Below are 23,507 nucleotides of genomic sequence, written 5' to 3' on the forward strand. Positions count from 1 at the left end.
AAAAGACATACACGCAACTTTCTTATGATAAATGCAAAGGAATTAATGCTTGTTATAATGACCCCGCCATTTAATATCTTAGATATTTATATTGAATAATAATAAATTTGGATATATATTATTGACTTGATGATATTTTGGTCTTATGAGTACATTATTTATTTCTCCCAAGATCTTGTGTCTTATCTTGACGTTATAATTTTAAAATTGCGTGATATTTTTTAATATATTCATTCTGTTTTAAAATAAGTGTTTTTATCTTTGAGAGACAATTTTAATTTAACTATTAAAAGATAATTAATAAAATTATAAGTTGCAACTCTTTTAATGGTAATATAGTAAAATATATTTTAAAATATTAATCAAAAGGCTGAGGAAATTCTTGAATATTTTAAAAAAAAACAAATCATTATATTTTTTATTTTTTTGTTTTAATTTGTTTGTTTGATTTTATCTTGACGCGAAGCTTCAAAATTAAAGAAGACTTTTAAATCTTGTAATTTTAAATTAAAATATGAATATATCAAAATATCTTTTAATATTATGATCTTAAACATGTCACGTAGAAAAATAGAATTTATCAAAAAAGTATTTTTCTTTTAAAAATGATGTGATAAAAAGAAAATAGGAAAAATAAATAAAATGAAGGGGTATATATTTTTTATTATTATATATTTTTAATATTATCACATCATAGGTCCCACGATGTTGCTTGATATCCTTATCCTTAGCCCATATCGACAAGAGAGAAAAGATAAAGAGAATATATATTAAAGAGAAAAAAAACAATTTTCTTTATGATAATTGGTTTTATAAGACATGAAAATAAACTTATTCGTAATGCCACTCTTTTTCATAGTAATAAATATACAATGCCACTCTCTTTCTTAACATTTCCATATATATAAAAATATTGGTGTGATTTGGACCCTTCATTATTATTCTTTTCCTATCAATATCATACTCCCTCCGTTTACTTTTAATTGTCATTATTTTCTTTTTTAGAGTTAAACTATAAGAGCTTTGACTAATATTTTACGATATTTTTTTCATCATATTGATATGCTAAAAATTACAATTTATAATACTTTTTATATAGTTTTTGAATATCTAAAGTTTTTGTTTAAAATATCGAATTAATCTAATCCAATTTAACATTAAAAATTAGTCAAATTGACTTTCAAAAAACGCAACATGACAAATAAAAATGGACGAATTGAATATTTTTTTTCATGTAGGACCCTTCATTTATTCTCTTGTCCAAACAATATTCTAAACAAAGCCTAGTAAACAACGAAAATACATATTTATATGATAACATGGACATTTAACAATAAATGGCCCATTAGCTCAGTTGGTTAGAGCGTCGTGCTAATAACGCGAAGGTCGCAGGTTCGAGACCTGCATGGGCCACAAAAAATATTTTTTTTCTCAGTTATATTAAAAATATATTTCACGAAGATTAAATATAATGAGAATTGTCTTTTTTTTTTCTTTTCATTTTCTCCCATCGTGTACGTATTTGATAGTGTCAATCTACGATGATGTGTTGTGTAACGTTCATCGCAGATTAATTAAATTCTCATACTATACTTATCGAATTTTCGCTAAAAGACATTTTTGTAGTGTTATATAAGTCCAGCACAATATCTCTACTCTGGAATACACAATTGGTCTTGTCTTTTAAGCCCACGGGCCTGAAAATGAAGACAAGAAAAAGGCCTAATTGATCTTATCTTCCAAGCCCATGGGCCTGAAAATGAAGACAAGAAAAAGGCCTAATTGATCTTGTCTTTCAAGCCCATAAGCCTGAAAATGAAAACAACAAAAGGCCTGCAATGTAGGGAATTTGTAAATTGGCACCATTGTAATTTTGAAGAAACTTAAAGAGTTGCTAGAAAGTTAACAAAATCCTATGTAGCTTGTGATTAATGGTGTCAAATGATCGAGTTGGATGAAATTTGGACGGGTTAAAGCTAAACGGACTCTCGATTGATGGATTAGGTATTTTCCTAGAAACTATAAGATTTTTCTTACTTATTTTCTGTATTTGTGATGAGTAAACACAAAATATTAATCCAAGAATATTTATATATACTTTAGATAAACACAACGAAGATAGAGTTGAGATGAGTGGGGGTAATGAGGTGGGATTGGGAAAGGTGAGGAGGTGCGAGGGGGTGGGAGTGGGAGTAGGGGTGTTATTGTGGCGGTAATAGGGGAAGATAATCGACATTATCTGTCATTTATGTAATTTATTTTTCTGATTACCTCCATAAGGGAAGTCATGCTCGTTATTTTGATTTTTATTAAAGAAAATATTTTAAATAACTTCTCCAACACACCATTTTTTAATAGACGAGGAGTCTAATATTGGATGCATGCACCAATTAATTAACATATCAAACTTCAACTAGAAGTTTCATAAACTTCTAATTAAATCTTGAATTATTTTTCTTTCAAGTTTTTCGTTCAGTGTTTGATGTTTATATTAAATCGTTCATACTTTAATTAAATTTAGATTCGCACGTTACAATGCCCATATTTAGAGGATTTCTTTTTTTATTCCTCGGGGCTCGAACCTTAGACTTCTGAGTAAGAATAAAAGAATCTCAATCATCCCACCACAACACATACTGATTCAATCATAAATTCTAATATTAAAGGGAAAACAAAAATGCAACGCATGCAAATACTTAAAAGAATTCTTGCCTTATACGCAAGAGATCTTTGCAAGTGGTAATAATAACTATAAAATAAACACATAAAATAATTAATATTATATTTTAGCAAGTACTTGATCAATAATAATCATGATAACTGCAGGTGGAACCATATGATGAACCAAAAATAGAAACAAAGAACAATTTTATTTTATTTTTAAAATAATATCATGACCAAATTATAGAGTCGACAAACCCTATGGCTAAGCTTAAACATAGAAAAAAAATGTCATAGACCTAAGTTTTAATGTGTTTTATTTTATTGCAAATAAAGCCACTTTAATTCATTGAAATTTAATAAAAGTGTACATTTTAATTTTTCCATAGGGTGTTGAGGTATATGATTAACCAAGACTCCACTTTCGGCTACACTATGCAATGGACAATTTGAAAGCATGTTTTGAAAATGACTTGACAAAAAAGTATATTGGGTTCTTTTTCACAAATCTCCTTTTACACTGTCAGAGTTATGGTAGGATGAATATAATCTTTACGTTTAACTAGAAGTTTCATATTTGATTTCTAGGTATGAAAAATCATGATAGAAAATATTTTTTTTTAACGAACTTTACGTAGTGTGAATTCAGATTAATTAGGTCTTCAATATAGATATTGTACATTGAGTGTTGGAAGAAAAGAAGAAACAAACCTCAATTTCCTTGTAACTCTTATCATATTTGACTCAAATAAGGATGAGTTGAATGTGCTACCTTTGACTACGGATTCAAGATTTAAATTTTATGGATATAATTTTTTAAAAATTTCAATATTAAATCTATTATGTTTATAATACTATGAGTTCAAATTTACTATTTATTACAATTTAAAGATATTTTTATACATAGATTTATCTTATGCATCAAAAGTATTGCTGGATTTTGGTAAATCCACGACTATATAGCCATAACTTTATATCTTAGATTCACCTCTAGTTTCATAATAGTTGTTTTCCTATTACAATTATGTTTTTCTTATTAGAGCTTGAAATCGATAATATAAACGAACTCACATTGACATAATTATGGAGGAAATCATGCTTTGATTTTTAAGCCTTGGATTATGACAATCCTAGCGCTAAATCTTATTATATTGCTTAAGTCAAACTTTGGCGCAGACTGATTTTTTGTAGGAAAAAAGTTAGTGTTTAATCAAATTTATAATTCTAATGGGAAGTCCTTTAAATCAAATGATTAACTCTAATTCTAGGAAGATAATTATATATATGTTGATTATCATATACTATACAATTTAGACAACTTCCTATCATTTGCCTATATTTTTCTCCTATTTTCTTCTTGAATTTGAGTTAGTCTTTTTTATTTATGTTACTTCACTTATTATGTATATACTTTTAAAAAAATTTAAGGTACTTAAATGTAATCATCCTTCTGCTCGTGATGTGGACAAAACTAACACCACCACTATGTGGTCCATTAATTTATATTATTAAAATGTATCATCAACCTAAAAAAATCAATTTTATAAAGAAATCGATCCAAATATATCGAAATCGGTATGTAAGATTCGTTTCTTGTAATTACTAGATTAATTCCACGTACATCTATAAAATACATAAAATATGTTAGTTATATATATATATAAAAGAAGAAGTAATAGTTAGATGAGTGACGTATTTTATAATTGTGTTAGTTTACACCCAAAATAAATAATATTACTAGCGAATTAAATTGTCACATAATAAGTATAGCAACATGTACGTAATGCATGCCTCTATATTAACACATGTACGTAGTTTTTTTTTTTAAGATCAAACTAATCTTGGACAAGATTAAACAATATTATATATATATTGATTTGTGTCTTTGATTCGTGTCTTTTAATTCATGTCAATTCAATTGAACCTGTCTATTTATCGCCCTCGTATACATTCCAATAAATGATTTGTCCTAATATGTATATGTACTCCTGGTGCTCTCTAAAGGACTATATTTTATGTCATACCACATATGATTAGAGTTCTTATAATTTATCCTTAACCATAATTGGACCTAATTAATTAAGTGGCATTACAAAATTTTACTTTATTAGTTAGGTTTAGTGGCAAATCTTGAGTTAACAAGCTTCTCTATTGGAGTACTTCCCCATTATTTATAGATTTGGATTCTTCCTTTGGTTGATTTGGGATTTGTATTTTTTCATAAAAAGCCATTGAAAATATAATAAAATAAGTAAATAAAATATAATAAAAATATTTTTGACACGACTGATTAAGCATAACTTTTCACATTTAATGGTTATTTAAGTTGAAACTGAAAGTGCCTTTTAGAAAATTTGTTACGTAGCAAATTACTTTTCATTAAAATAATAGTGGGGGACAATAAGTAAGTTCATAATGCTAAAAAGAATAATTAATTATTTAATTATTTATTTTGCTTTATGATCTGTCTTATTAGTTATGTTTAATGTTTTAATAATATAGATCTTCATGCTCAGTGGGGGACCTTGGAAACTAATTTTATAGCCCTCTAATTAAATTAATGCTAATTTATATTTTTAAATATATATATACATCTTGCAAGATCTAATCAATCTCTTAATAGGAATATTTTAAAAGAGAAACACAAGTAGTAAAATTAATAATATGGATTAAAATTTGTCTCTTAAACTTCATGTTATAGGGCTTCTATTACCTATCGACTAGCCTTGTATATATTTTACGAAAATCTTGATATTAATTCCTTTCTTATTTTAATATATGAGATTCGTTTAGAATATCACGTAGATCTCTTCTCTAAAATTTTATTAGTCTCTTAATCTTTATTTGTGATCTATCTTCATTGGTCCGCCCTCCAATCACAACTCATAAGGGTCACAATTAAGTTCTCTCATCATAAAAGGAATATTTAATTGACTATTTTTCTTTCCTCATGAAGAAGATTTTAGACTTTTTCACATGGAAAGTACTTTAATTTGTTTGAATATATATGAAAATACATCTTGCTAAAAAAAATAGTATAAGTAAATAAATTAACAAACAAAAATAAACTTTAGTGTAATTAATCTCAGCATGTGCAAACCACCTGAAATTTGAAAAAACAATAATGTATGTAATGTGAAATAAGCATGCGGCTAATTTTATTTTAATTTTTTAATTTTTCCTTTTGGCAAATACAATGTCATAGGGGCAATAAATTCTTTTTGAAAAAAATTAATTAGTTGATAAAGTTCTTGTAGTATTTGAATCGTAAAGCTTACAAGATTTACATTTTTCTTTTTGCAAAACCAAATCTACAGCATTATGACTCATGCATGTAATAAGTCATCAAAAATCCTCACGAAACAGATTAACTCCTTTTATTCACGATAAAAAAATCTATTTATTTTATGCAAAAAATTAACCATAACCCTAGTTGTACCTAAGTTTTTAATACGTGTTTTCCAACATTTATATAAAGTATATATATATATTTATAAACATGTTAGAATTAAGAGTTAGACTAATTAAAGCCAAAAGTTATTTTTTTTTCCAACTTACTTTAATACAAATATAAAATGATTTTAATTTTTGGCTTTGTTCAAACTCTACATAAAGTTTTTTTTCTTTTTTTTAAAAAAACATTGTAATTAGCCAAACTGTGAAAAGGTGATCAAACAGCACTACTAATAATTAGTATAATTAACCAAAACATGTGGAGTTGGTTTCTCAATACTACATAATTAGTATTAATTAAGCACTTGCTGTTTAAGAGGAATTAAACGTCATGACAGCATGAGACTGATGTCATAATTATTAATCCCCACAAACAAAGCAATATAATTTATTTTATTTTTTTCTAAATTTTATTGTTTGCTAGTGCTACTAGCTATCATCAAATCTTTGAATTAGGAAATACGTAAATTAAAAATAAAATAAAATAAAAGTACAAGAAAAAAAGGTACCTAAGCTAAAAAGGTTAAAACAATGGGGACCAAAGTAGCCATGCGTGTGACCACCATGTATATGGTTCCTAAAAATTCTCATCCCATCACATTACTAAAGAAAAGACTCAATTTTACACCATCGTCAGAAAATTATACTATATATAAATATGACTGTCGATAAAACAAGCTAGTATCATATTTGAAAATTAGTTAACGTAAAGTAATAGCTTTTGTACCATATCAAAAAAGGATTCTTTTGTATTTGCTAATAGACAATATTTAGATTAATTCAAGGATCAAGAAATATTGAACAAATATTTATTTACATGCAAGAACTTGATTCAACTCCCTCAACTTCCCTCACAAAACAAAAAGTCAATCAAGGTATGTTTGGTATGAAAGAAAATATTTTTTATTTTAATTTCCTTTTATATTTAGTGTCTCTTTGAGAACCTCCTATATGCCACCAGGGGTGGAGCTATTCTTGTTTAAAGGGCGTCAACTGACCTTGTGTCTTTTCGTAAAAAAAAATACATTGTATAGATCGATTTAAAAAATTCAACATATATACACTATATTATCAATTCTTTGGACTTCTTAACATGTTTACTTCATTATGTTTTGAATGCTTTTAATTAGTGAAAATCCTAACCTTGCGACTACATGCCATCCTCCCACCCCAATCCCCACTCACGACAGTTATTTGTCACGTTAAACTTTTTGAATATTATTTTCTATTTATTTATCAAACATCAAAAATACGAAAGCAAGAAAGATTACTTCTTCAGGCTAAATACAACAACAAACTCAATGTAATTCAACATGTAAAATCTAAAAAAGTCAGAGCACTACGCAAATCTTATTCCTACCTCGTATTCCAGATAAACCCTAAAGCATATATACGAGGGCAGTGACAAATCTGTGCATAGAGTGACCTGACAATGGTGTAAAGAAGAATAAGATCAATTAATATCCGTACTAAAAATAGACTAGGAAAGAGCACTAACAAGAGACATTGGAAATCAACATGTTTTTTTTTTTTACTTCTTCTTCATGTGCATAGTGTTTTTATTCCTACTCTAAATGTTTGTTCATAGGGTCTTATTCCTACATAAAGTGTTTGTTCAAATTTGTCACACATAGCATTTAACCTAAGTACCTAACTAACCTTTATTTTTATGGAAAATTTAGTAACCCATGGACAATATATATATAGGAGATTCTCTCAATTACTCAATTTGATTATGGAAAAAAAGTTACATATCCATATCCATGTATTATTTAAAATGACGCTATGTTGTGTCTGCACTGACGTGACCTGCAAATAACATCAACATAATAGGCGCAACTCTTATGGACAAGATTATGTTCAATTACTAGATATTCATGTTGCGTCTTCATTGATGTGGCCTGTAAATAACGTTAACGTTGTATAACTATATAGGCAACGCATGGGTTCACCTTGATCGCTTCAGAGTCTTATGCACAACTCTTCTAGAGAAGATTATATATGTTCAACTTTTTTATTTTCTAAAATTATGAATAAAGCTCTAATTTTATTATTCCAAGATATTATAGGGGTTGATGATATTTGTATTAACTTTACTCAGCCAAAATTTCTTATGGACTGTGTAATTAGTCAGATCATGTTGGTCAAGACATATCAGGAGGAGTTAAAAGCAGTTTTTTTTCTCCTCATTTTACTCTTAGTCAGTCATTTTCTTTTTGTATAGTAGTATTATAATCATTTCTGAAAAACAGCTTTGGAGCTTTATGCATATTTGACTAAACTAAAGAGACTTTTAGGAACAAAAAAAGAAGAAAAACAACAATATCAATCGGTGTAATTCTATAAGTGGGGTCTGAGAAGAGTGATGTGTATGCAGATCTTGTCTTTACCTCAAATAAGTAGAAATATTGTTTTCGAAAGACCCTCGATTTTAACAAACTAGAAAGCCATGATCTATTGATCACTAGGTATATATTATGTCACATTGTCACATTTGAAAACATCAATCATTTTCAGCAATATTTTGGTCTTTTGGGGAACTAATTAAGTAAAACATAAGCATGAAGTTTTTATTTCTTTCTTTCTAGCATTAGCTAATAATTGCTCTTCACATAATGTTGTTTTAGTTTCGTCAATGACTTTATTCATGTTGGAGTTCTTATTAATCTAAATTCATATCATATAAGATGGGAAAGCGAGGAGGTCATAAGCGTCTACGCAATACAAATTTAAATTAATCAATGCCTCAATATGAATTCTAGAAAAAACTGTTCGCACCTGCGAACATATTATTTTCTCCCAATTTTACTTATCAGATTACACTTTATGTTGTTGTTATTGTATTCAATCCATCTAAAGTGTTGATCTTCCCATTTATCAAGAAAACACAAAAAGAAAATTTTGCTTAATTAATACCCTAGGAAAAACTGTTGGTGGAATTAGATGATATAAATAATTGAGGATTAAGTTAATTAATTAATCTTTTGAATATTAGAAACCCAAGCATAATGCAACATGATGTCAGTGTAGAATCACACCAAACCTCACAAAGTTAATAGAGACAACATTTTAGAACTTACAACTTATGTCAGCAACAACTTGACAATTTAAATATTTCATAATTAAATTATAAATAATTAAGTTTGTGGTAGCCTAATATAGTACTATTGCTTTAACTATAGTGGAAAATCTGTTGCTAATTCCCAACCAATAGATTAGAGAGAAAAAAAAGTATCCATGAGTTAATTTAGAAGTTTGGTAATTATTAAAAGTGCTTATAAATAAAATTAATTAAAAATAATAAATTAATCACTTTTAACTTATGATGTTATAATTTATAATTATTCATATTTAGTGGGAGGTGAACCAATATACAAATTTCTTGGCAAATGAAGGACATAAATACGAGGAAGAAAGATCGAAAATATCAAGATATATTATCTTTTGCTTCGACATTAATCTAGTAAGTATAACTCAAAGAAATTAAGTTCTTTCTCCTCTTTGATAATTTTAAGTAATTTATTTCGTTTTTTTTTCACTAGACAAAAGAAAAAAAGATAAAAATATTTATCAACACCTTTTCATAATCAATTTTAACACTCTATCGAACCATTCCTTCTATTTCAATTTATACATCAGAGTTGAAATTTTGAGATTTAAATTAATTTTTAATAGTGAACTCAGACCTAAAACTTCAAACTTTTTGAAATAAATTTATATATATCTGAAAATTACGTTAAAAATATTATAAGTCACAATACTTAACTAAAAAACATATAAAAAAGTTTCAATTCAAGAAAACTTGACTGACTCTCGAAATTTCAACCGTACCACATAAATCAAAATGGAAAAAGTTAATCAATTGTGAAAAGACTAATCACTCCCCCACCCCCCCCNATGTAGTTTGCAAAAATGACCAATTATATTACACTACCCCTACCTACCCACCCACCCACTATGAGGGGTGGGGGGTGGAGTGTGTTCCAAGACACAATGATTACAAGGGTCTTGGGGAAGCAGAAAGGTTTGGCGTGGAAAATAGCTACTCTATAGTATGTATGAGAGAATAATACTCTTCAATCTTGACCTAACTAACCCTAAAAATACCCTAACTTTTAATATGTCTCTCTCATCATCCATTACACACTAACTTAGAACCAAAAAGTAAATACATACCTGGTTAGCGTTTGAACATAGATTTTTAATCAGAATTTAGATTGTGAAAATTCAATTTATAGATCAATTTTTGAAATTTTGAACTTCTTTAATTACATAACTTAAAATTTTAAATTTTGAATTCACATGTGATTGTAATATAGTTTATGTATAACAAGATCAGTACGAAATCAACTCCTAAAATGTGACGGACGATATATATATTGTGTCATGTTGATCCATAATTACTAACGATTTCGATTTCATATTTCCGAGTTGCATTGTATCGATATAATAATTTGAAAAAAGAGGATAGTATAACATATTAATTAAAAATTAAATTTATGATATAGTAGTAATTTACTTTTGTGATGAATAAGCTAAACTTCTAATTATTACTAAAATTGTGTTTGGTCGGTCGACAATCCGTGTGTTTTGCCTTCACTGTGTTTCTTTTTGTTGCAAGTAACATACAATGTAATAATTATATTACTTTGAACCATGTAGTAAATAATACTTATATTTTCATGTGTTTTCTATAGGGAAAATAAAAGAATAATTTTAATTTAAAATATATTATACTAATAATGAATATAACTTGAACGATTCTCACCTTTTGAACTAGCTTTTAAAGCTAAGTTAAACTCAAAATTCATTTCTTATCATGATATTAGAGTAGAGCCTATACAAATTCTCATTTTCGATGTTGAGTCCTCATGTTAAATTGTCCATACATTAAATGCCCAGCTCTGGACGTGAGGGTGTGTGTGTTAAGATTCTCATTTCTCACATCGATCCTTCAAAAGGATGGGTGGTTTGAATACGATCTGGACGTACAATACTCACTTCTTGATCTCACACAACATTATCTAACTTTTTATGATTTAATGATTATTAATATTATATATCCAATTAAATACGATCACATAAATTGAAACGAACAGAGTTATACATAATAATTGTTGATGTGTTTATATAGGGAAAATAAATAAAACAAAAATCCAAAGTGAACAAACATGAGTGAGAGAATTAACTAGTTAGTGTGTGATAGGTATATAAATAGATAATATATAGTTGAAAGAGAAAAAAAGAATGCCGTAAAGAGAAAGGAAACAACACTACCAGTACTTTTGCATACCCCTTCTCTATATATAAAAAAATAAAAAAATTTGTCAGAAGTGGACATTAAAATATAAAAAATAAATAAAAAGTTGGGTCCATTTTTTTTATTTTTTTTAAAAAATAAATAATAAAAACAAAAAGATACCAACAAAGCCACAAAAGAGATTTGAAAAAAGCTAGTTGATGCTAAGGATAAAAAGGGTCACTTCCATTGCCATTCAATACAAGTTGAAATTTCACAAAAAAAAAAAAACTCTCTCTCTCAAAACAACAAACAAAAAATAAAAAAATAAAAAAATCTTAGTTCATCACCATTCTACATCAAAGCAAAGCAAAGGTCTGTCTTTTACTTACTTATTATCCCCCTTTTGTGTTTTATTCCTTGTGAAAAAATTCCTTTTGTCACACAAATTCCAACTTTGTAATATATATATAATCCTATATATTTTCATTCAACATATATACTTATACATATGATGATTATCAAACATACATACTATTGTTTTACTCTTACAAACATATGATCTATGTATATAATTGACCGGAAAAAGTAAACAGTAAATCTGACAAACTATTTGTATATAAACAAGCCTAAACTTCTTCAAACATACTTACTATTGTTTCACTCTTATAATCATATGCATATCGATTAGAAAAAGTAAACAGTAGTATAATGATCCTTATATAAACAAGCCTAAACTTGTTCAAAATCAAACTTATTATTATTATATACACATATATTATATGTCTAATTATTATCAAGATGAAGAAAATAGTTCTGAATTTAGTATACATAATGTTGAACAGTGTATTGAAGAACAAGTAGTAGTCCATCAAGTACAACAAACAATGCATCCACAAAGTTTCATGAACCCGGTTCACTTCCAAAGTAACTCTGAAATGTTACCATGGTCAATTCCACCGGTTCAACCTTTTTTGAACCCGGTTCACCACCATGATCAGTCATTTCTCCTCCCTCCTTCACCATCGGCTTACGGTTTATTCAATCGTAACACTACAATGGACCAACAACACCTCCGGTTCATCTCAGATAGTTTAGTAGGTCAAGTGGTTCATCATCATAATCAACCCGGTTCAATAGCACCATTTGGTTTACAAGCTGAGTTACAAAAAATGAGTGCTCAAGAAATAATGGATGCCAAGGCATTGGCTGCATCTAAAAGTCATAGTGAAGCTGAAAGAAGACGTAGAGAAAGAATCAATAATCATCTTGCTAAATTGAGGAGCCTTCTTCCTAATACTACTAAAGTAAGTCAACTTATATTATATTATATGCTTGATTATATATAAGAGTTTATGTTATGTGCGCTGACAATGATAAAACATTATATTGATCGATCACCTATTATATGACGATAGAATTATACTGGATATGTTGGTATTGTTGTTGTTGATGATTATCTATAATAAGATTCTATATACCTTTAATTTATAGACATGACTGATGAAATTGTACCGAATATGATGTTACCGATATGATAATCTGAATATGTTTGTGTATATAACGTAAACTCTTAATGTGATGTGTTGCTTTGTTTTATTTTTTGTGTATTTAGGTATTTTTGGTATGAGCATAAGGAATTTTTCATAATATTAAGTTATTTAAAATGATATTTATCGTTAAGTTTTTTTGAAACAAAATAATTTTTTATAATTTTAAAATTAAGAGAAGTTATTTGTTAGTGATATAAAATCTCCTTACATAAACGATTTATATAACTTGAAACACTTTTGGTTTTAGGCCTTTGAAGACTATGAAATCAAAATAAAAGATTGATTTATAGGTTATAATAAAGAAAGATAAATTAGCGATGATGTATATAACTTATACTCTTTGGTTTTAGATCTTCAAAAGATTTTATTTTGGATTCTTTCATCACTAGAAAGTAAAAAGTATACGTAGATAATACAAAACCTAGCAACACCAAATGAGTATAAAGTGTGTTAGTACTTAGGTAGGAGTACAAAAAAAAGTGAATACCCTTTTCTATTTTTCTTCTATTAATTAAAATTCGTTCCGTTTTAAGTTGTGTGTCCTATACATATTTTTAGTCTGTTTAAAAAAATGTGATTTTTTACTATTTTTTCACATGACATGTTAAAAAATTATAAGATTAAATAATATTTTGATATATTTTATGTATTTTTTCTTTATTTTTTAAAATTTTGTGTCAAATTAAAACCAGACAAACAGATTAAAATCGAGGGATATTAGTGCTAGTTCCAAGGAAAGTTTGAACAAAGCGTTAATGTCGCAAATTTGACATGAAAAAGAGAAACCACCAAGCAGTTCAAAAGCTTCCATAGAAAATTCTTGCCGGTTATTTAATTTACGTTACCCAAAAAAATAAAGTAGTTGTAAAAGTTTTTTTAAAAAAAATCAACAAGGAAAGAAAATATAGTTTTTTAAAAGATTTAATTTAAAAGAGACAAACACGCATTTTTGTCAGTCATGTATATCCTTTTTTTAAAAAAAACAACTACTCTATGTACTTCATGCCTAGCCCTCAAAAAACCCCACCCTAAAAATCCTCAATTTAATGATCAATCATATCAAGTTTACAAACCCCAAAAAATATTAATATTAATATATTTAATATAATTTTATTGATGGAGTTTTAGGAGAGTGACATAAAAATAAAGAGATTCTTTCTGAATGATTCTCGACTTAAATAAGAGTATCAATAGTTCAATATATAAAATAAATGTAGTAGCAAAGAAATTATATTGAAAACAATTAAAAAAAGAATAAGTAGCAACAAAAATAATGCGATAACTTAAAGCAAAGAAAATGAGTTTACAAACCCCATTTTCTTATTTTTCAACTTATACATTCGTGTGTGGTAATTTTCTGAACATTTACGTGTAGTTACCGCTTAGGTGATCTGATAGTTTTTTTTTTTTTTTTTTGTACATTATACATTGAGACTTATATATCAATTATATGTTCGTTTGTGATAATTCTTCATATCCTTGATCTCAACTTTAATATTTTATGAACAAACAATTATCTGTAGTTATCATTTAGATGACGATCATAGCTAGCATTTTATTGTATAATTCTTCATATCATTGATATTCTTAACTTAGATATTTTATGAACGAATGATTATCTCTAGTTATCATTCAGATGACCTGATAGCTAGTGTTATATATGAACAAAGTTATCATTTAGATGACCTGATAGCTAACGTTACGTTTTTTTTTTTTGTTTTGTTATGTTAATAGACAGACAAAGCTTCATTGCTAGCAGAAGTGATACAACATGTGAAAGAGTTAAAAAGACAAACATCCTTAATATCAGAAACAAGTCTTGTCCCAACTGAAATTGATGAATTAACAGTTGACAATGCAACATCTGATGAAGATGGTAAGTTTTTAATAAAGGCCTCTTTGTGTTGTGAAGACAGATCTGACCTTTTACCTGATTTAATCAAGACATTGAAAGCACTAAGGTTAAAAACATTAAAAGCTGAAATTACAACACTTGGTGGACGTGTTAGAAATGTGTTGTTTATAACCGGAGACGATTATTATTGTGATGATAGCAATAATAATCGAGATCATATAGATCCGTGTACAAGTGGAGACGATGAAGATACTCAGATGATGCAACAACAACCACAGTATTGTATAAGTTCAATACAAGAAGCACTTAAAGCTGTGATGGAGAAATCAAGTGGTGATGATTCTGCTTCAACAAGTGTTAAGAGACAAAGAACTAACAATATCAACATCCTTTCTTAAATTACTTCTTTTCCTTTTATGTGTGTGTGTCTTTTTGTTTTTGTTTTTTTGGGGTGTGTGGTTTTTGTTTTTTGTCCATCTTATTAGGACAATATAATGTAGAGAGTTGGTGGTGTCTAGCTAGGGTTTTGGGTTAATGGTAAAAGTGTAACTTGTCATGATGTGTGAGTTGCATATTGGAAAACCCTACCATAGACAAAAACTCAGAAGCCAGGTATTTAAGTGGAGAAGTACTATAGAGGGTCAAATTTAGTATCGGTGGATTTTGATACCGTGTGCTATTTGACTCTTGGAGGTTTAATTTCTCGATTATTACAAAAAAATATATATGTTTAGGGTTGGTGCATAGTGGTTTAATTTTTTTTTGTGTATGTGTCCAAAAGTGTCTGTTTTTCTTGTGTCATGTTCATCAAAAGTCTGATATTTAAATGGAAAAATGTCAAGGGTGAATTCTGTCTGTCATGAACTTTTAGATTATAAAAAAAAAATGTAGAGGATTGTTTGGTTTTTTGGTGGTGGTGGTGGTGGAGGCTGGGTGGGTGGGTGGGGGGTCCAAAAGTGTCTCAATCAATTGGCTCATGTCTATGTCATGTCCATCCAGAGTTGATCAACTTAAGCAAGAAAACCCTTGAGAAAGAAAAATTGAAGAGAAGGATCTTTTTAGTGAAGAGAGAAACATTATAAGAATAGAAATATGGTGAAGTATTTTGATTACATGCTCTTTGTCTCTCTTTTGTTTTTTAGTGTGAAGTTTCCTTGTCAACTTCTCTTTCTTTGTCACAATTTATGCATGCTGACAATATGCTTATTTTATCATTTTATGGAAAATAAATAAATTATGGGGTGTTTCTTTTTTCTTTTTTCTTGTGGGAATGGGGAAAATTATTGTAAATATATTTATTTACTAGTGTTTGTTGTGGCTCATATCTGTATTTGCCTTGTACTTTTCTTCTCAAGGCATAATACTATTTATCACTTTGCTCTTTTTTTTTTAAGTCTAAGTATGTTGTGGGTGATGGTATTTTTTTTTCTTTTCATTTTGGGGTGTTTATTTCAATATTCTATGTAACAAGGGGATGGCAAGATTATCAATGAAATTATTATATATATCTATATACATGTCTGAGTTAAAACAACATTATGATCTTAAATATGTCATTTAACAATTGCACACACGACTATAAAACTTTTTGAAATTTATTGCAATGTTAAACATAGTATAATCTTTATGTTGCTATAAGATATTCTCATAAGTGAATAGACAAGTGTATTAAAGGAATACCAAGGAATTAGTCTAAACAAAGTGATATCAATAATATTTTTAGTTATTGTATCAAGTTCAAGTTATTATATGAAAACATATTACTCTTACTATATATTAATTTTACTTGATAGTGTAAAAAAATCTACATGTGCAAAAGCCAATTTTTTTTTTTAAAATGTTGCATAATGAGAAACAAATTTTCATTATAATATTGGGAATAACTATTGAGCAGTTTTCTTTTTACTGATTCAATCAAAATATTTACGAGAATCGTCAGTCCACATTTTTCAGTGGACAAATAGTGTTCTTTTAAGGAGTCCGGAGCTAAAAGGGCAAAAAAAAATGCCAAAAATTTCAAAAGGGCACATCAATTTTTTTTTAAATCACAAGGACAAAATTGCTTCCAACGAAGCGATTTTCCTTTGTCACAATTTTAACACTGTTAGTCCGTTAAAAATAAAAATCGCTGTCAGGGCAGCGATTTTGTCCAAAACTTTTTTTTCCATTAAAATCGCTGCTAAGTCCAATTTTTTTCCCCAACTAAAATCGTTGATGTGGCAGCATTTTAATTAAAAACAAAAAAAGTTTCTTGAAAAATGGCAGCGATTTTACTATAAAAAAAAAAATTGTGAAAATCCCTGCCTTGGCAGCGTTTTCATTCCCCTCCAATTTTTTATTTTTTTTTAATTGTAACTCAATTTGTTTTTATATGAAATGTGAATATTGAGTTACAATTAAAAATAAATAAAAATTTGGAGGGGAATGAAAACGTTGTCAAGGCAGCGATTTTAGTTGGAAAAAAAATACTAACAGAAAAACAGCGTCAAAATTGTGTCAAAGGAAAATCGCTTCGTCAGGAGCGATTTTACCCTTTTGATTTTTAAAAAAATTGATATGTCCTTTTGAAATTTTTGACAATTTTTTTTGCCCTTTTAGCTCTGGACTCTTCTGTTAAGTTGGTAGTACCAACAATTTGTCAATATTTTTGTTATCCTAAGTCATAGTCAAGTGACAGAACTAAAACACATGGAAGACAACCGAGATTTCATAAGATATTCCAATGTTTTATGTCCTATGGGCCACCCAATATATGATTATGAAATTTTGCATATAGACACATGTAACATATAAAGATGTTGGTCAGGGTTCGACTCAATATTCTTGTGTGTATTTTTAATTTGTTCACTAATCTTTTAGCCTTTAACGTAATCCTTCAACTGCTCCATCAGTTTTTTGTTGACTTTATAAACACACTTATTGCAACAAAGCGCTACAAGAGAGTGCATAGAAGATATGGGGGAGATTTGATCGATTCAGAAATCTTTTAAGTTTTATATATATAATACCTAAAAATAATGAATTTTTTCGACAAAGTTTCTCAAACGTAAGGTATTTGGAGTAACCACGTATCGAGTTGTCTGTATCATTTCTAAATATACCTTATCGTCTTTCTTTTAGAGTGATATTATTGTAAGCACTATCGACGTTAAGCTTGATAATATATAGATCAATTTCCATTGAAACTTTCAAGTGGGCCTAATAGATCAAGGCCCAGGTAAATGGGCCATTTCTATCTTATCCAAATTAATTTTCTCACTGGGCCGCACTTGTAGCAGTCAACTAAAAATTTGCAGGTCCAGTATAATAACTATTAAAGCCCATCACACAAAATCTTGGACAAATTACTTAACTACACTCCTTTACTTACCTTAATATCCATTTATCCCTACTTATTTCAAAAATTCCTTATTTACCTATGTATCCCGCATGTATCCCGTGCACAACGCTATGTATCCCGCTATGTGGAATGTATCAAACGCTATGTATCCCATGCACAACGCTATGTATCCCGCTATGTGGAATGTATCAAACCTAATGTATCCCGTGCACAAAGCTATGTATCTCACTATGTGGAATGTATCAAACCTAATGTATCCCGTGCACAATGCTATGTATCCCGCAAACATCATTTTTAAGGGATTTTTGGTAAATAGAAAAATAGAAGGGATATGATGTTATTTAGTACTTATAATATGTGGTTCCTATAATTTATTCTTCATGTTTTAATGCTTACCTAACTTGCATCGGAAAAATTCACAAATAACCATTTTTCGGCCTTTGTAATTGAAAAATAAATATGTGTTGTGAAATTTCTAATTTTACGGGTGAGGCTCCATAAGATTGTCCTGGAATTCTGCCCCTAATATTCGAAACTTCATGATAATAACTATTTTTCAAAGACATGATCGAAAAGTGACCAGTAAACGCTATTTTGTCGATTATAGCTTCCTTGGAATCCCCATCCCTTCCTTAAGAATAACCTATTTACTTTGTTAAATGGAAGGAAAAGAGATTAGGATAAGCTATTTCCTTCACACCTCTTGAAGGCCGGCCCTTCTCCGAACTCTACTAATATGGTATGATTTATGCATCAGACCCTCCTAAATTTAGGGTACTACTATATAGGATTAAAAATTTGTATAAAAAATAGGAATTAACTATAAAAGATTTGTCACTAAATAATATGTAATTAACAAGAAATTTTAATAATCCATTGCTACATTAGAATTATTGACAAATTATTACTATTAAATATATAAATGATTTCTAAATTTTCCAACCATGACCACCCTAGCTAGGTAGCCTCATGACCTCTCAGTTTGGATAGTACTTTTTTTTAATCCTCTCTCTGTATGCATTGAATTATACACAAGATGCAAATGTGACAGTTTACACACAACAAACACGTTGGCCTTAAAAGAGTTTTTCATTTTTTGGGTTTTCGATCGATGTCTGATATTTGTATTCAGGTCTGATCTAATTCAGATTCATGCATTACAATGTTTATTTATAAGGGCGACGCTAACCTAAACAATAATGATCAATTTCTATCGCTAAACAATAAAGGCATTCACTAACTTAATTATTTAACGATGTATTAGCGAAGGATTATCATATAATCATATTAGTGCATTGATCTATTTAGCGAGAAAATTCATAGTTAATTCTTTTTCCCAGTATTTCTTTTCTCATTCCCTCTCCAGCCTTGATTCGATTTTTATCTATACGTAGATCATTTTTCGCAAAAAGAAATATGATAATGCACTAATGAAGTTATATATTTTTGTTTCTCATTCCATATTTGTCTTAGGATCTAACTAATCTGGATTCATGCAGAGAAATGTCCCATATTGGAGGTAAACGCTCCTAATCAAAAGCGTGACTTACATATTAGAGTCAAATTCAAAATTTCTAATTAAGAACGAAAGAGTACTTATCATTCCGTCAAATTGAATATAAATGAGGAATATATGTCACTTCACGAGTCATAAATTTGTGCACGTTGGGTAGTAGAAAGACCCCCAACTTCCATCTACACAAGGATGAAAATGTAAATGGCACTATTTGTTGTAAAGTGTAAATAAGGGTTGGCTCATTAAATATTGAGATGTCCATAAAAAGACAAAAAATAAATTGGAAATGAATAAAAAAGAAAAAATTAAAAGAAAATTTTACAAATCATGTGGGAAGAATAAATTTCCCTATCACACAGTTAATAATAAATAGAATTCTAAGGAGAATAATTGTACTTGTTATCAGTGTATACTCAGTATATAATAAAAATATATAATGTATATACACTTACTACACTATGATTATATACTGGCTAAAATTTGTAAAAATAAAATAAAAGTGATTAGGATTATTTTTATTGTTAGTTTTGTTGGAGTGTTGTGCTGTGCAATTTTTATTTTTATTTTCGATATAACCCTTCAATATAAAAAGGTTCTAGTCTGATTAATCTAAAATCGCATTATATATGTCTAGTAAGGGAGGGTAAATTACTTATTATAAGTAGAGGAATTTGAACCATCTCCATACACCCTTTTAATTCGAGTTTCAGGTATTCCGACTCCAAAGAGAGAACGTGTTAAAGCCTGATGAATAGACACATGATGAACAATTTTTGTAGTCGTATCATCAAGAAGAAAATTAAGTAAATCTCTACTATCACGCTTCGAACTTTATGGTAAAAAAATACCTTGTTTATCTCAAAAAGATTGTTTTGATTCGAAATATGAAGGTCAAATTAATTAATGTTCGATTTAAAATAAATTTGAGGTCCTTTATTGTTGCAAGTGTACACCATTCCTACTGCAATAACTCACAATTCTGACAGAAACCCACTAAAAGAAAGCAAATTGGTTGTTCAAACTTATAATGGCAATAGCAAAGAGTACACCAAACAATCATTCACTCTTGTGGACCTTTTATTGACCAAACCAACATTTTAACATTTTAATTTTTGTTCATCATCATTAGATTCTCTTCTTTTATGTGAAAAAAAAATCCAACATTAAGCTTGTGTTTGGATACACAATATGAAGTCATATTTTTCAAATTATGATTTTAAATTGATGTTTTAATATGTAATTTGAGATAATGATTTTAAAATATGAAATTTGTCTTATAAGTTTCTATTTTGTAAAAAAATAAAGATTCATGCTCGACGTGAATAGAATACTTGTATCATGTAAAAGGATTATATTAAAGAATAATTAGTTCTACTATTGTTAACTAGTGGATTATACGAATCACAAGGTAATTATATGTTTGCATGAAGACTTTACTAGAAAAAACTCGAGAAAATCAAGAAATTCAAAAAAATTGAGACTGAAACACCCAACTTTATAAACTTAATTTGATTTATAGATTTAAAAAAACTCGACAAAATTAATTTAACTTAATATTTGGGAAAATCGAACAAATTGGTTTCATGCACTCTCTTAGAGGCATCTACGGAGGGTAATTAAAATAAATTTCTTTTACATCAAATATAATTTTAATAAGATTTCAAAAATTAAGATTCAATTAAAGTCTAGATTTTATGCATTTGTCAATCAATTCAAAATATCAGTCAGACATTATTCCAATAAAACAACTAAAAAATCAGACAATTATTTGAATTGGACTTTGTTGCATTAAATGAGAAAATAGCTATTAAAAAGACAGTTCGTGGCACAAATCATCTGATATTATCAGGCTTCCAAAAGAGCCGCATCATAAAAGATGTAATATAGATAATTTGTCTTAATGTGAAAATATTAATAATTACTTTCACCACTCGAATTATAATCTATAGATCAGACGGAGACAATTTTATTAAATTCCATATCTCCAAAGGAGTATTACGATTGACAATTTGACATAAATATTAAATAATGTCATTTTCAACGTATATATACACACACTTATTATGTCTTAATTATTGCTAAAGAAAGTTGGTGATCACGATTCTTCTAAAATCTTCAATTAAATAATCAATTTTCTATTAAAAATAAGATTATTTTTTTACAAAAAACTAAATATGCACCATGTGACTTTTTTATTATTTTCAAATGGGTTTTGTCGATACATAGAGAATTAATATTGTTGAAAAAGCTAATGTCCTTTACGATCTTCTATTATATTTTTAATACAGTACATCATTTGGAACGACTCACTTTTTTCTTTTTCCTTTTTAATCTCTTTTTTTATTGCATATAGTCCAATTATTAAGCTGTTAAACTTTACTTTTTCTTGAAAGTTCATAGAAGAAACTTTTTGGAGGAATATCTTGCATAAACTAGGTCATGATTCGAGTAGTTAAATTAATCATAAATATTTATGTTAAAATAAATCGTTTAAGTTATAGTACATTAATATATGGTCTTTCTTGAATACAAAATATTTCGTATATCGAGCTATTGAGAATTGTTTGGAATGAAATTGTTTTCTATAATGTGATTTTGTTCTTTTCATTGACCTAAATACACTAATGATTGCTTAAAAGAATTTTAGCATTTAAAGTAGTGCTTGAATGGTATATTAGCACAAAAAATGGACACAACTCATGACTCGAATACTATGTTAAGATATTAAAAGAGATCTTAAGACTGACTTAACTCTGAAAATTGATTCGTGGTGTGAGATTATTCAAGATCATATAAGTATACGTACACAAATCATATTAATATGTTTTTATATAAAATTAATTACAATTATAAAAGCAAAAGTTTTTATTATTTAGATATGCCATTAATTACAATGCTTGATCCAATTATTTCTTGAATTAGAATTATGTGACTATATCAAATTGTTTACGCTGCACAAATTTTTACTAACTTGACCAACTCCATCATCTACAAGGGAAACAAATTAACACTCCCGTCATTTCAATTTATTTGTCTTACTTTTCTTTTTAATTAGTTTTGAAAGATAATTACTTTTTTTTTACAATTCTTTAATTTTAATTCTTCACATGACATGCTTAAGACCAGACATTTTGATAGTATATCTTTAGTTTAACATTATAAAATTTAAAATCTTCCATCAAATTAAAACAAACAGAGTGGTAGACAATAAATCATTTACCAACAACGATTGTAGCGAAGTGAAAAATACTCATTCATTCTTAACCAAAAGTCTCGAGTTTGAGTCTCTTTAGGTACGAAGTCGCCTTTATTAGGGAGCACTTTATCCTCAATGTAAAATTTTCTAATGCGAATCTAGATTTAGTCGATTTCTAATATGAATATCGAATACTGAACGGAGAAAATAATAAATTCATTTTCTAAAAATGAATCCAATGTCCCAAAAGATAAGTTATGCATGGACCTAGTCTATAAGGCTGTAATATAATGGGGACGAATAGAAAGTAAAGTCCCTTTTGTAGTACAAAGCAAGCTCCTCTTTTGGGGTCCAATAAAAATGTAAGTTAGGATTAATATTAGGGATATGTGACTTATAGAGCTGGCAAATATTTTTAAAAAATGTTTTTCTTTTATATGACAATAAGACAAGAAATTGACAGGAATATCCTTCAATTTTTCCACCACAAACATAACAACCTTACAATGACAATTAGGACCTAGGGAAACCACGGGAGGTTGTGATGGAACGAATATGATCCCTTCATTCTTTATTAGAGGTTTTCTTGATAAATCGTAAGTAAAATTGGAGCCAAAATTTAATGTTTGTGGGTTTTAAAGTAGCGAATAGAAAGAAGGCCTTTGCTGGGCTGACAAAGATCACTAAGCCATCT

At 28.4% G+C, this 23,507-nt stretch overlaps 1 protein-coding gene and 1 non-coding gene across 2 annotated transcripts; both read left to right on the forward strand.

Moving 5' to 3' along the window:
• Window positions 1-1,339: 1,339 nt before the first annotated feature.
• Window positions 1,340-1,413, forward strand: TRNAI-AAU (transfer RNA isoleucine (anticodon AAU)). The gene has a single exon. It is a non-coding gene; the product is annotated as a tRNA-Ile (tRNA).
• A 10,189-nt stretch (window positions 1,414-11,602) lies between these two features.
• On the forward strand, window positions 11,603-15,508 carry LOC125867699 (transcription factor bHLH30-like). Its single transcript, XM_049548266.1, has 3 exons — window positions 11,603-11,728; window positions 12,199-12,660; window positions 14,641-15,508. The coding sequence occupies exons 2-3, from the start codon at window positions 12,241-12,243 to the stop codon at window positions 15,157-15,159; spliced, it is 939 nt and encodes a 312-aa protein (XP_049404223.1). The 5' UTR covers window positions 11,603-11,728; window positions 12,199-12,240; the 3' UTR covers window positions 15,160-15,508.
• Window positions 15,509-23,507: the final 7,999 nt, after the last annotated feature.

Source organism: Solanum stenotomum, chromosome 6 (genome assembly GCF_019186545.1).
Source record: "Solanum stenotomum isolate F172 chromosome 6, ASM1918654v1, whole genome shotgun sequence".
Taxonomy (NCBI): domain Eukaryota; kingdom Viridiplantae; phylum Streptophyta; class Magnoliopsida; order Solanales; family Solanaceae; genus Solanum; species Solanum stenotomum.